This window comes from Athene noctua, unplaced genomic scaffold, assembly GCF_965140245.1.
Source record: "Athene noctua unplaced genomic scaffold, bAthNoc1.hap1.1 HAP1_HAP1_scaffold_31, whole genome shotgun sequence".
NCBI lineage: Eukaryota > Metazoa > Chordata > Aves > Strigiformes > Strigidae > Athene > Athene noctua.
Genome location: NW_027437536.1, coordinates 1,844,902 through 1,858,762, shown reverse-complemented (window position 1 = coordinate 1,858,762; position 13,861 = coordinate 1,844,902). Strand labels below are relative to the sequence as shown.

The following is a 13,861-nucleotide window of genomic DNA, read 5'->3' as shown; positions in this document are numbered from 1 at the left end:
GTCTCACTCCGTGGGCTCTGTATTATTCCCCACACTCTGGAGTTATTTGCAGCAGAAGACGCCGGCTCTTTCCACTCTGCTGTCGGAGGTTAATCGATATCCCTAATCAGCCAAACAGGGGGACCCGGGGGGGCAGAATGTGTGGGGCCCCCCCAACGCCCTCCCCCATAATCTCTTCCCCTCCTCCTCTTCCTCCTCCTCCAGACGAAGAGCGTGAGGAAGGCAGCGAGAGCGAAGGGGGAGAGGGCAGCGAGGAGGAGGAGGAGGGGGCCGAAGGCTCCGGGAGCAGCAGCGAGCGGGGCGGGGGGGCTCGGCCCTCAGCGAGGAAGAGGATGAGGCCAAAGATGAGGAGGAAGGTGGCTGGGGGGACCGCCGGGGGGGGCAGTGACACCGCCCGGGCCGCTCGTGACCGGGAGGAGATTTTGGGCAGCAACAGCGGCGAGGAGGAGGGAGAGGAAGAGGAGGAAGAGTCGGGGGGGCAGCGAGGGGGGGACCCCGCACAGCCCCCGCCTGACCCCAGCGAGGCCTCGGAGGACGACGAGAGCCCCAGCGACGCCTCCGACTCCTCCAGCGACAGAGCGGCGTGTCCCCCCTCCCCGTTTTGGGGAAAAACCAGGCACTTTGGGGGGTGTTTCTGGTTTTCTCTTTAATAACGTAGTCAGGGTTAGTAGCCACAGCCGGAACTAAAGTTATTCCTAACAACTTGTGTCTAAAATAACGTTTTCTATCGCAAAGGGCCGCGGCGCTGCGGGTACAAAGGGGGGGCGGGGGGCTGTACCGACGGGGGAGGGGTCCTGGGGCATCCCCACCCTGGGGGAGGGGAGGGAAGGGGGGGCATCGCCGTGTCCCTCAGTTTGGGCTGTAAATAATAATGATATTATTAATGTGTATTAATATATGTTAATATCATTTGGGGTACTGATACAGTAATGAAGAGAAAAGGAATAAAAACTGAAAAACCCATCAAAACCGCAAAGATTTGGGATTGTTAAAAATGGTGAAAACCGACAAAAATGGGGGAGAGGGGGTAAAGGGGGGGCAGGGGGTGTCTGTGTTAATCTCCACCCGCCCTCCCCGCCGCTTATTTTGGGGGTGGGGGGGGTGGAACCGAGCGAGACTGGTCATGGAGGGGGTGACCCTCCCCGTGGAGTGGGGGAGGGGTCATGGGGGGAGGGGTCATGGGGGAGGGGGGGCGGTGCCATCAGATGGTGAGGTCTTGTCTGAGCCATCTGCGGGGGGATGGGGGGTGTCAGAGGGTACTTGGGGGGGGCCACATCCCCTTACACCCCTCCCCTCCCCCAAATCCCTTCCTGCCCCCCCCAGCGCCCCCCCCGTGCTCCCCATCCTCCCCTGTGTCCCCAAATTCACCCTGTCCCCATGTATGTCCCCCCCATACTCCCTCCTGCCGTGTCTCTGTCTCCCCCCGTGCCCCCACTCTGTCCCTGGACACCCCCCCCACGTCCCCGGACCCCTCTCACGTCCCTTTGCCCCCCCGAACCCCCCTCACCGCCCAGCACTTGCTCCACCATGCTGAACAGCAACTCAGGCGTGGGGCTGATCTCCAGGTCCGTGCCGGGGAGGGGACGCTCTGAGGGGGGGCGGAACAGAAACTGGGGTAAGGGGGGCCCCAAGATTTGTACCCGACCCCCCCATCCCTCCTAGGGAGGGGACCAGGCACTCTGAACCCCCCAAACCTCCCACACCACGACCAGAACATCTTCCCCCGCCCTAGTGGGATGGGGGGTGCGGAGGGGAGGGGGGGAGCACAGGTTCCTCCCCGCACTCAGGGGGTGCCCCAAGGTTTTGTCTTCCCCCCCGCCAAGGTTTGGGGGGGCCCGTGTCCCCCCCCAAGACGTACCCTGGGGGAGGGCAAGCAGGGCCTGGGGCGAGCTGTTGATCGGCACCGAGTGGGAAGGTGCGGAGCAGCCACTGGACCTTTCCCCCGCAGCAGCGGAGCCTCTTCTTCTGTGTCTCTGTGAACGCCTGGGGGGGGAAGGGGGCACATGGCGGGGTCACACAGCCCTATAGCCCCCCCCCCAAGCCCTACAGGCCCCCCAAAGTCCCCACAGCCCTTCCCATACCTCGTGGCTCAGGCACTGCTCCAGGAGCTGGAGGTAACTGGTGATGTACTTCTTGTATGGCCGCGACTCCAGGAGCTGGGCGCAGACTGGGGGGGGTCGGGGGTCAGGGAGGGACCCAGACACCCTGATTCCCCCCTCCCCAGAGCCATGGGACCCCCCAAAAAAAGGAATTGTGGTGTGGGGGTGTATCTCACCTTTGCCCATGACACGGGTGAACTGCCCCGGGATGTCCCCGTCAGGGACAGGGGCTGTGGGGTCTTTGGCGTTGGTGGCCCCCGGGGGGGCCCTGTCGGAGGTGTCGTCTGGGTGGGGAGCGGCTGGGGGGGGGCGAAAGGCTTTAATGGGGGTCACTATGATCTGTTGGAGCTCCTGAAGCACCGGCCACAGGCTGCCCCCCCATAGGATGCGCTGTGGACAGTGGGGGGAAGTGTCAAGGAGAGGGGGGGAACGTGGGGACTGAGGGGGAGATCAAGGACACACACCCCAACCCCCCCACCCCCAGTCTTGGGGACACAGGGAGGGGTGACCAGGGACATCTTGTGCCACTGCTGGGGACATGGGGAGGGGTGTCAGGGATGTGGGGGACACCCTGTCCCATCTCTGGGGACATGACGGATATGGGAGACACTCTATGCCACCCTCGGGGACACCCGTTGCCACCTGTGGGGCTTTGGGACACTGGGGACACCCTGTGCCACCTCTGGGGACATGAGGGAGAGCAGGGACACCCTGTGCCACCCTTGGGCTGCAGAAGGGGACATGGGCCACCCTGGGGTCACCTCTGAGGACCTGAGGGCCTCCACGAGGCCACCCCAAGGGACATGAGGGCCATCCTGGGGCCACCCCAAGGGACCCGAGGGCCACCCTGTCACCGTCCTACTTTCTCCAGCGCCTTGAAGATGCTTGGCCGCTCCCGCAGGTTCTGGATGCTGAGGAGGATCCTCTGCCGCGCGCCCCTGGGGACATTCTGCAGGGACAAGGAGGGGACAAGCAGGGTCAGTGACTGGAGAGGGGGGGACCGTGTCTCCCCTTTCATTTGGGGACATGGAGGGGGGGGGGACACACCCTGTGTCACCTGCGACTCGAGGTGATGCTCCGTCAGCCTCATCATCTCCTCGTACGTCATTTGGGAGAAAAGCGCCGTGTATTTCTGCAGCCCCAGGCTCTCCAGCCAGGAGGGGACATCTTGGGGGGGACAGGAGTGTGACATGGGGTGACAGGTCCCTATGAGCCCCCCCACCCCCAAACGGCCCCCCAAACCCCACCTTTCATGCCGCTGCCCTCCTCCTTGCAGGTGTTGCGGCCGCCGGCCAGCTTCTTGGTCTGTTCACTGCCTGAAGAAGCCATGCTGCTTTGGGAGGACGGGGGGGTGTGGTCCCCAAAAGGTGGGGGGGGGCACAGGGGTTTCGTCACCCCCCCACACCCATTCGGGTCCCCCTCCCCGGGCACTGCCGGGCACCAGCGAGAGGGAGGGCTCCAGCGGGCTGGGGTGCAGCTGGGAGGGCAGAGCTGGGGGGAGAGGAGGGGGGGGGTCAGGTGGTGGGCAAGGGTCCCCTCTGCAGGACACCCCCCTGACAAGTCCTCCTGGCAACCTGGGTCCCCTTAATGTCTCCCCAAGTTCTGCCTGTCCCCTCCATTTCCCCCCACAACCCGTCCTGCCCATCCTCAACCCCCATCCCCCCCAGGCCCCTCCCTGTCCCCCCTCCCACCCCTCCTCACCCTCAATGTCCCTTCTCAGCCCTTAATGTGCCCCCCCCCAGACCCCTTCCCGCCCCCTCTGTCCTCTCAATTCCCCCCCAGACCCCTTCCCGCCCCCTCTGTCCTCTCAATTCCCCCCCAGACCCCTTCCCGCCCCCTCTGTCCTCTCAATTCCCCCCCAGACCCCTTCCCGCCCCCTCTGTCCTCTCAATTCCCCCCCAGACCCCTTCCCGCCCCCTCTGTCCTCTCAATTCCCCCCCAGACCCCTTCCCGCCCCCTCTGTCCTCTCAATTCCCCCCCAGACCCCTTCCCGCCCCCTCTGTCCTCTCAATTCCCCCCCAGACCCCTTCCCGCCCCCTCTGTCCTCTCAATTCCCCCCCAGACCCCTTCCCGCCCCCTCTGTCCTCTCAATTCCCCCCAGACCCCTTCCCGCCCCCTCTGTCCTCTCAATTCCCCCCCAGACCCCTTCCCGCCCCCCCGCCGGCCCCACTCACCTGCTCCCCCCGGCCCGCTGCTGCTGGTGGGGGGGTACAAGGGCGGGTGCCTGTTCTCCTCAGGAGCCGCCGCGGACCGGGACGGCCCCGACTCGGTGGCTGCATCTTCGGGCCCCTCGAGAGGAGGTGGTGGCCCTCGAGCAGCATCGGGGCACGAAGGCTCCATCGGGGGGTCGCCGCCGGCACCGGGCAAACGCTCCTTACTGGCGCAGCCGGAGAGCCAAGGCTCTGCGGCCGTCCCGGGGGGTGGCAGGGTATGTCTGAGAGCCTCGCAGAGGGGCTGGCTCTCCTACAGGCAGAGCTTGTTCTTGATCCCGGACGCCAAGATAAAAGTGACTGTTTCATGTCGCTGGCCTTGACGTTGGTGCTGCCAGGGCGCAGGAGGGGGCGGGGGGCCAGAGAGAGCTACTCCTGCCTCGGCCGGCTCCTGCGGCCACGGGCTGATGCCACCTGCAGCAAAAGAAAGGGGACAGGGAGGAGACTGAGGCTGCGTCCCTGTGCAATCGCGTGGGGAGGTGGGGGGAACGCGGGGCTAAACCCTGATGGATTGATCGACTGATTCTCAACCCCCCCAGTCCCTCTCTGACCGGCAGCTCTCCAGCCACTCCTCCCCCAGGCTGTAGCCCTGCTGGGGCTGTTGTGGCCCAAGGGCAGCCCCCGGCATTTGCCCTCGGTGAAACTCCCCCAGCTGGGCTCAGCCCATGGCTCCAGCCTGGCCAGGTCTCTCTGCAGAGCCTCCCCACCCTCGAGAGACCAACACCCCCACCCGGCTGGGTGTCACCTGCAAACTGACCGCGGGGGCACTCGAGCCCCTCGTCCAGCTCATCAGTGAAGGTGTTAAACAGGAGCGGCCCCAACACCCAGCCCTGGGGGACGCCACTGGTGGTAAACTGGAGTTAACTCCCTTCCCCACAGCTCTTTGGGCCCGGCCAGCCAGCCAGGCTTTTACTCAGTTTTTTTATCTCCTGTTCTGCTGGGTTCCCTCGAAACATGATTTTTTTGTGGCAACCTGCCAACTCTGTGCTCACCCTCCCTTCTCTCCTGCACCCACTGTACCAAGTCCATCTTGCTTCCCGTCCTCCCTCCTTTTCCCACAGAAGCCCGCCGTGCCCCTTGGCACCACGAAACTGGGTCAGTATTGACAGAATGTTGATTGGACTCCAGCCCCACCCGCTCACCCCGACCTACCACCACAAATAGCCCCCCAAGCCTGCACCCAACTTGGAGGGACGACCACCCGACACCAAAGCGGAGGGACAGACCCACGGGTTCGTGCTCTCGCCCCCCCAGAGGGGGCTACGCCCAGTGCATCCGCGGGAACTGTGTGTGTGGGACTGCAATCGTTCCGGGTTGGGTTTTCTCGGTTGCTGTAGTGCTCTAGAGCCAACCTGCAGCTTGTGCGTTTATCGTAGGCAGCCTCAGGGAACCTGTCAACGCTGCATGAAAACAAACCGTGCTATCCGTGAATCTGACTGTTTCTCCTGAGTGCCCGCTGGGGCTGGCTCGGATCAGGGTCCCAGTCCCGACTGGTATATTAATACCAATTTCATGTCACACCTGTTAAGGGACAAGTCCAGCCGCCCCTCGCCCCTCTGATCTCTGAGGACCGGCCAGAACTCTTACCAAGTGAGCTCTTACCCTAAAGGCAACACCGGTAAACGGGGGGACCCCCCGGACCTACCCGGAGGGGGTGCTGGGGCTGTTGGGGTCCCAGGCGCCGCTCTGGGCGGGCGTGCGGCTGCCGTCGGGCAGCGGCGTCTGCGAGCCGTAGTGCGGCGTGCGGCTGCCTGCCAGGGCCCCGGCGGCTCCGTCAGCCCCCCCGAGCCCCCTCTGGCTGGGGGGAACCCAAGAGTCCACCCCCCAAGTACCTGTTACCTGGGGCACCAGGGACCCCCCAGCACCCATGATCTGGGGCACCAGGGACCCCAAGTCCTTCTGACTCTCACCCAAAATTCGGGTTCGCTTTTATCCTTCGTGCTGGTGCCGTCACCACCCTGCGCTTCGACCGGCACTGCCACAACGCTGACGCCGCCAATTTTAGACGCCGCCGGTGACGGTTTTGTTGCCGTACGGCTACCGGCGGCGTTCCTGCGACCCGGTCGCTGGGTGGCTGCGGTGACGGGGACCGGTTTGGCTTCCGAACTGGTGGCTTTCGCCTTGACGGTCCCTCCCGGCTCAGAGCTTTCCTTAGGGGGAGGTTTGGCGAGTTTTTTTAGGACGGCAGCGTACTGGAGCACGGAGCAGTCGTCGTCGCTCTCGGTGGCTTTGTCCCCATCGGTCCCCAAGGCATCGCCCAGTCTGCTGAAGACCCCCGCAGGCTGGGAGACAAGGTGAGAGGAGCCCGTCAGCACCCGCACCCCCATTTACCCTCCCCTGCCCCTCTGCCCCCCAAATTCTGCCCCTGGGATGGAGACCAGATGGATACCAGCCCTCTTGGGATGTAACGATGCAAAATGCTGCCTGCGGCAATTAATGACTAGGCTATAAAGCAGGTCTCTGCATCACCCATAACATCATATTCCCTCGGATTTGTCTCGAGGGGCTGAGTCTGCAACTTGTTTTACACCCCCAAGACTTCCGTGCTGAGCTTTTTGCCTCCAGAGGAGAGAAAAAACCTCCTGTATCCCCCCCACATTAAAGGGGTCAAAATAGCAGCGCAGATGAGGATCACCCAGGGATTTGGGATCCACTTGCCTTTGGTGGCTCCCTCCTGCTCTTCCCAGGTGTTTCCCCACCACTGCCCCGTTATTTCAAGGCTCCTTCAGCCCTTCCGCGGCGAGCGGGAGGCTGCAAATCCCGATATAATCCTGGGGGAGAGGACCCTGATGCCGGGATCCCGGTGGGGTTTGGCCCAGCTGCCGAGAGCGACGGCTACACGGAGCCGCAGCTGAAAACCCACATCCTCTCACCTTCCCTCCTGTGGCCGTGTCCGCTTTCGCCTCGGCTCCCAGCCGGTCGAAGACAGATGTCCTCTGCAGACCTGCAGTTTTCAGGAAAACGTGGGGTTTTGGAGGTTTCCCTGGAAAATGAAGCTCTGCCGGGTCAGCGCCGAGGGCTCGCGGCTTTTCAGCCCCGTCCTACCACTGGGGCACCGGCAAAATAAAATTCACTTGTCAAAAGCGTGCAGATGGCCACCCGTCCCCTCCTTCCTAAGGCTTAAACGGGCGCGAGTGGAGCCTTTACAGCTTGTGGTCAGTTAATATCTCCTTGGCATAACACAACTGCTGCCCAGTCGCTCTCTGGATGCGAAAATCCTCACGGGATTCGTAACGACAGGCTAATTTGGGGCTCAGCTGGGCTTCTGGAAGGGAAAATGAACATCAACCCCCCCAAAGGCTGGTACCTTTGGCCGCTTGCTGTTGCGGGATTTTCTTCGTCCTCGGCGTGGTGCCCCGGGCACGTTGATGATGTATTTCCCTTCCATTTCCGCCGTCACCCGCCGGCGTTTTACCGGGACCGTTGGACGTTCTCCTGCCGTGTCGCATAATCCTGGGGGGACGAAGGAAAAGCGAATCGAGAGCTCTCGTCGCAAGGAGCCTCAGGGGGTGGGAGGGTTTTACGAGCGCTTGGGCACCATCCTGGGCTGGAGTGAGCTCTGAGCCTGGCACCAACAGAGCTCCCCCAGCACCGGGCTCTGCAAACACCCTCCCCCCGCCTCTAGCTGCCCCCAGCCGCAAAATCACAGAATCCTTTGGCTGGAAGGGACCTTAAAGACCACCCACCCCCTACCGTGGGCAGGGACGGCTCCCACTCGACCAGGCTGCTCCCTCTGCTGTCCAGCCTAGGCGGGGGCACCCACAGCTGCTCCGGGCAGCCCGTTCTGTGTCCCACCAACCTCCCCGGCAAGAGTTTCTGATGGAAAACTCCCCTCTTCCACTTTCACACCGCTCTCCCTCGGCCTGTCTCTGCACCCTCTGATAAAAAGCCCCCCCGCCCTGTCCTGCAGCCCCCTGCAAACACGCAAAGGCTGCTTTAAGCTCTGGCCGGAGCCGCCTCCTCTCCAGGCTGAACCACCCCGGCTCTCTCAGCCTGTGCTGGTACGGGAGGTGCTCCAGCCCCCCCAGTCCCCCTCACAGCCTCCCCTGGCCCCGCTCGCCTGGGATCCCTTCTCTCTGGAGCATCAACCTGCCCCGCTCAGCTTGAGGTCACCCCCAAACTGGCTGCGGGTGCACTTGATCCCACTCTCCGTGTCCCCACTGAAAGGGCTCAAAGAAATGAATTTCTGACAGTTATTAAGACTAAACTGGGATGTGATATACGAAAGCTTGGCTTGTGCTTTGCTTCGTTTGGTTCTCAAGTCAAGTTTCTCCTCAGCTGCTTCCCGAGGTCCCTTTAGGTAAGGTTTAGGTTTAGGTCTGTTGAGGTAAGGTTGAGACGCTCGTTAGGCTCCCTACGGAAATCCCTGAGAGCAGACTCAAGGCCTTCAGTGGACACCTGCGCAACTCCTAGAATGGGCAAACTAAGATAAGGGGGCTCGAACAAAGAGACACAGAGACCCTGTTCTAGGGAGGGTGATTCTGCTGATTGAGGAAGGAGACACCTGGACTTGACTTCAAACACCGTGAAGAAGACTACTTACTGCTTCCCTCGACTGCCAAAGACCCCCACCCTGTTTTCCCTACACATGCTCGGACTATGTGAAGGAATTCTGGGCACTCATTATCATAAAACATCCCTTCCAGGAAAGCTAATGAATATGCATGATCTGTGTGCATATAAACCGATGCCCATTACTAATTTCTGGGAGGCCTCATGGTGGACAATCCCCGGGGCGATCCCAGTGCCACTAACCAGGAATACCTGCTTAACAGTACAAAGATTTGCTGTTCCAGTCTATTTCTTTGTTCAGGCAGCAAAGCTGTTAAATCCTACCGGTCCCAGTAGGGACCACTGAGGGACTCTGCCCCCAGACACCTTGCTGGAGCGCAGCCAGGCAGCCGAGGCCTCGCCCGCTGAGGGGACCACCCCTCAAATCCCTGTCTCTCCATTTCAGAGACAAGGGTGCTGCGTGCTTGGCTCACAAACCCACCGCCGGACCCAAAGGGGCTGTTAAAATTTGACTGGGGGGCCCCTGAGCAGGAAACACAAAGCAAAAAGCAGCTTGTGGCGTTGCTCCCGCCGGGATCCGTCGCCCCTCCTTACCTGCCTTCGCGGCGGCCGGTGCGTTGGAGACGGGGACGGAGATCGAGGAGGCGTGGGGCCGCTGCGGGAGCGGGGCGGCGGGAGGCGAGTCTCTGCTCAGGCTGGCGGCGATCGTCCGGCTGGCGGCTGCAAGGGGGGCAGCGCAGTGAGGGCGAGCTCTGGGACCCCGGGGGCTTGGGCGAGCGGGACAAGCGTCCATCTCGTCAGCTGAATTCAGGAGGGGTCCTTCCCCCGGGAGCGCGCGGAGGGCAGCCATCCTCTGAGCCCTTCCTTTGGAAGGGAATTACGTTAATCGTGCAAGGGGATTTCACCTCCCAGAAACCTCCCACCTGCACTCAGCGCTACCGGCGCTGCGGCGCAGCTCGGCTTGAACGTCGGGGGAGCTGGGGCAGAGCCGTTCGGTGGCCGCCTTGCGCATCTCCCAGAGGAAAAAACCACGGGGAAGGGTTCTCCCGCCTCAGGCTGTGGGGAGGCGAACAAGAAGGCTCGAGGCAAAACTCTGCTGCTGAACGAGCCGGCAGGACTTCCCCGTACCTGCCTGCACACAACTCGGGCATGTCTGAGGATGGCGACGATGTCTCCCACCTCTCTGATGCCCACTTCATTCATCATCTCCTTGTTCAGATCCACCAACATGTTCTTTTGGATCCTGCAGCGAGGAAAGACCTGGCTTAACGAGGTCTCCCCTCGTTATGAGCTCTGATTAATCGGGCCCAGAGTGAGGGGCACCACGATAGCCACAGCACAGGTTGGGACACCACCACCCTCCTAGAAACAATTCTGATAATGATGGGGAAGCTCAGCGCAGGCGAGCAACTCATGTCACTAATTAAGGAGCGGGATAACGAGTTAAGTCCTTCCTTCCCCCTCGGGAGGGGGATCTTTCGGTGCCGTTTTCCCCACCGTGACGCGGTGTAAAGGTGCCCCCTCACCTGTTATCCACAAACGCGACGGCCGGCCTGGGGGCACCCCGGCTTCCGGGAAAAACTGCATCCGTTCGGATGTCGCTGAAAAAAAGCCCCAGAAAAGGGAAAACGAGGTGGCCACGGAAGAGGGGGTGGGCGGCCGCCTGGCTTTGGGCGGGCACCGGCCGAGAGGCTCATTCCGGGCCTCCGCAGCTGTCGCCGTGCCGTTAGCGGGATGGGGAGGAAAACGGCTCCCGGGCTGGCGGGGGCGGGGAGGGGACGGTCTCCCGGAGGAAAATACCCAAGCTGGGGGGCTGAGAGCAACTCGGGGCCATTTTGGGCGGCGGAGGGGGAGGAGGGCGGCAGGGCAGAGAGGGAAACGTCCCTTCCCCACCGTGCCGGAGCCCGTGGCGCAGGAGCCAGCGGCCGCGGGGCCGGGCGGCGGGGCCGGGAGCAGCCTGCGGGGAGAGAGCGGCGGGGCGGCCCCTCTGAGGGCCGGCAGGCAGGCCCGGGGCTGCTGCCGCCCCCCTGCCCGCAGCCCTGCCCGCTCCTCCCGCCCCACGGCCTCTCCTCTCCCTCCTGCCCCTCGGCCCACACCCCCTCCCTGCCCCTCACCTCTCCGCTCCCGCCGCCGGGCCCGGCCCCACCGGAATCCCCCCTCGGGGAGCGCCGCAAGGGACGGCCCCGCCAGGACTCACCCGGCGCCGCCAGCCGAGGGCGGGCAGGGGAACGGGCAGGGGCGCCCCCTCGAGCGCCGGAGGACCGGGGGGGCCCCCGCGGGCTGTTGGCAGCCGCCGCCGCGGACGCCGGGGCCCTCGGGACGGGGGGGGACGGGGCGCAGCGGGCACCCCCGGCAGCCGCAGCCTTGCGCGGGGCCCAGACCTGGCCCGAGACATGTCCCTGGCGCTGAACCCGGGCCTAAAGATGGCCCTGGCCCTGAACAAGCCCTGAAGATCCCGCTGCCCCTGCCCCTGGCGCTAAACCCGGCGCTAAACATCAGCCCTGAGCCCCCGATCCGGCCGGGCCGGGGGGGTGACGCCAGAGCGAGCTTAATGCCCCTCCAGACCCAACGGCCCCAGCGCTAACGCCCTCCCCCAGAGAGGGCAGGGTGTGGGGGGAGCGGAACCTTGGGGCTGAGCACCCGCTTTCTGGGGGGGCCCTGAGGCGCGAGGGTGGGGTCCCCGAGGGGTGGCGGGCTCTGCGCCCCAGAATTGGGGTGTCCCGCCCTACTGCCGGGGGTACCGGCCCCCGTGGCGGAGGAGGGAGGAGCAGACCCTTCCCCTCCCTGCCCCAAACAGGCTGGGGCACGGGAACACCCCGATCCCGTCAGCCGGCCGGGAACGTCTCTGCCCCGGCCGGGTTTGGGCTCTGTTCCCTTCTCCGTAGCCCAAAAGTCCCAGCTGTGCTGCCCCCGGGGGGGATTCGCCTATCCGGGAACGTCAGGAGAAACCGGTTTTTTCTGTTCCAGCGTCACGCCGGGATGAAGCCCAGCGGCACCTCCAAGCAGCTCCGGGGCTGGCGACACCCCGAGACCCCAAACCGAGGCCGGAGTTTTCCCGCTGGGTCTCTGGGGCCTCCCGGCCCCGCGCGGCTCCTGCCCTCGCCCCGATCGCTGCCCCCTTCCTCGCGGCTCCGCACGCCCTCGGCAGGGCCGGCCCAGCCCCCGGGGCCGGGGGTTTAGTCCCCAGGTCAGTTAAGCTCAGCTCCGCGCCCACAGAGAGCGGAACAGAAACAGCAAAAGGCTTTTGAACAGGATCCGCGGGGGCGAGGAGCCGGGAAGAGAAAACCCGCCGGGGGCTTGGACGCGGCGGCGTTTCGGCAGCAAAACGTTTGAAATAATCTCACCCCAAACCCCGCCGGGAATGCCAAACGCTCCCCCCCCGCAATGAAACTGAAATTACCCCTTTTCGCAGCCAGCCCGGGTCAGCCAACGACGCAGCGACGCCGCTCGGTTCCTCTCGGCATCGCTCCTCGGAGCTGCGTCCCGCGGGGCTGTTACTGGTAGGAAACAGATGAAAATCTCTGTTTTTTAATGATTTCTTATACATGAACGAGATCCTAGAAATAAGCAATCAATGGCCATCGTGATTCCGCAGAAGAGACTCGGAATCAGTAAACTGCTGTGAGGCTGCAGGTGCTCCGCTAGTCTGAAGTCACAGAGCCACGCTGTGCTGCTCGTTCGTCCCCTGCACAGCCCGAGCACGGCTGGCCAAAAACCCCGCCCAGGTAATCCTGGGTGAGGACGGACGGGTGGACACCTTTCCTTTAGGCATGCTTAAGCTGATTATACTATTTTAACTGAGACAGGCACAAGAAATGGGTGACAATCCAAGCGTCTGGCTTTAATGCTTTTAAAGGTTCTAAGATTAACTTCTCAGAAGTGGGAAATGTTAAACGGAACATCGAGGAACGGTTGCGGGAGACAGACCAAGAAAAGAGGGTTGTTTGAAGCCGGGTGACTTGATGGCCCTGAAACGGCCCAACAGACCGTGTGATCAGGGGCAGAGCCACAGACAAGAAAGGACTCGCTGCCTGGTGGGGATTTCTGGGCATTTTTGATCACTGAAAGAACAGAGCATTGAAACGTCAAGGGAACTGCGGTGGACTTTGTACGATGTGATGGTTTAGAGTCCCGATGTAAGGAGGAGCAGGGACTGATCAGCTCGTAGGTCAGCTCGTAGTGGGGCGGGTTGATGCTGCTCTGGTCGGTGCAAAAGACGTTTCCATCCGAAGCGTCTGGGAATGAAAAGGTTCAAAGGCGTCGGGGATTTCAAGGGTGCTGACGAGAGCCCGGAGGCCAAGGGCAGCTCAACGTGAGCGCCGGTCCCTGGTTTATCCGGGCTCTGAACGAAGTGTTGGGAAGCGAAGGCTTTGCCCTCGGGATATTCGGGGTGAGGCGGCAGCTGGAGTCCAGGTAAGTGCAGAACACGTGCGTGATGATCTGGAAGCAGAAAAACAAACCTCGCTTTAGCGTCCTTGAAAATACAGCAGCTTCCTTGCCATAATCGTGGCTGTCCGTGACAGTTTTGGCGAGTGCAACGCTGGCTCAGCCCCGGTGTGTTCAGGAGCCCGAGGCAGTTTGACGCTTAAAGCGGAGATTCCAGCGGGCCGGCACGCCACGGCCGTGCAGGCAGGTTTGTTTTGTCCAGCAGCGAAACAGCCCCAGTCACAAGGCGATAAACTGAGGCTGCGCGTCAGCAGCTCGGTTCCCCCAGCAGCAACTTTATCCCGGCACCCTGCAGAATTTGGCCAAGGCACGGCTTTAGCAGATTTCGGCCACGAACTCCAAGCAAACTGTTTTAGCGACGGGTCCTGCGCTGCCTGCGAGGCTTCGGCTCAGAAGGGCAGCTGGAATCCAGTGACAGCAAATCCCTCCTTGTCCCTCACGAAAGGCCAAACAAAAATCACTGGAAAAACCTGAGCTGGCCACAGGTCTTATTAAGAATGCCAAAATTTTGAGATAAAGGGGTAAAACGAGAAAACCACGCTGCAGCCTGCTGTTGGTGGATTAACCCTTCCCGGGGAGGTCTCAACATTTTCT

The 13,861-nt window shown here is 62.7% G+C and overlaps 1 protein-coding gene and 1 long non-coding RNA gene across 5 annotated transcripts in view; one reads left to right on the top strand and one right to left on the bottom strand.

The window, feature by feature from the left end:
* LOC141974119 (uncharacterized) overlaps positions 1 to 13,861 on the top strand; it is a 165,815-nt gene that overhangs the window by 53,925 nt on the left and 98,029 nt on the right. The gene's annotated exons all lie outside the window — the stretch shown is intronic.
* On the bottom strand, positions 627 to 7,730 carry LOC141974116 (protein Smaug homolog 2-like). Of its 4 annotated transcripts, none has more exons than XM_074933423.1 (10): positions 7,617 to 7,730; positions 4,274 to 4,723; positions 3,347 to 3,590; positions 3,147 to 3,266; positions 2,962 to 3,048; positions 2,276 to 2,398; positions 2,082 to 2,167; positions 1,859 to 1,983; positions 1,508 to 1,588; positions 627 to 1,229 (listed from the first exon to the last, which is right to left on the bottom strand). In XM_074933423.1, the coding sequence occupies exons 2-9, from the start codon at positions 4,616 to 4,618 to the stop codon at positions 1,543 to 1,545; spliced, it is 1,176 nt and encodes a 391-aa protein (XP_074789524.1). In that variant the 5' UTR covers positions 4,619 to 4,723; positions 7,617 to 7,730; the 3' UTR covers positions 627 to 1,229; positions 1,508 to 1,542. The 4 variants fall into 4 exon arrangements, with proteins under 4 accessions (XP_074789524.1, XP_074789521.1, XP_074789522.1 ...); XM_074933420.1 differs by having other exon boundaries at positions 2,276 to 2,489; positions 3,157 to 3,266; XM_074933421.1 differs by having other exon boundaries at positions 2,276 to 2,489; positions 3,157 to 3,266; positions 4,274 to 5,709; positions 7,617 to 7,727.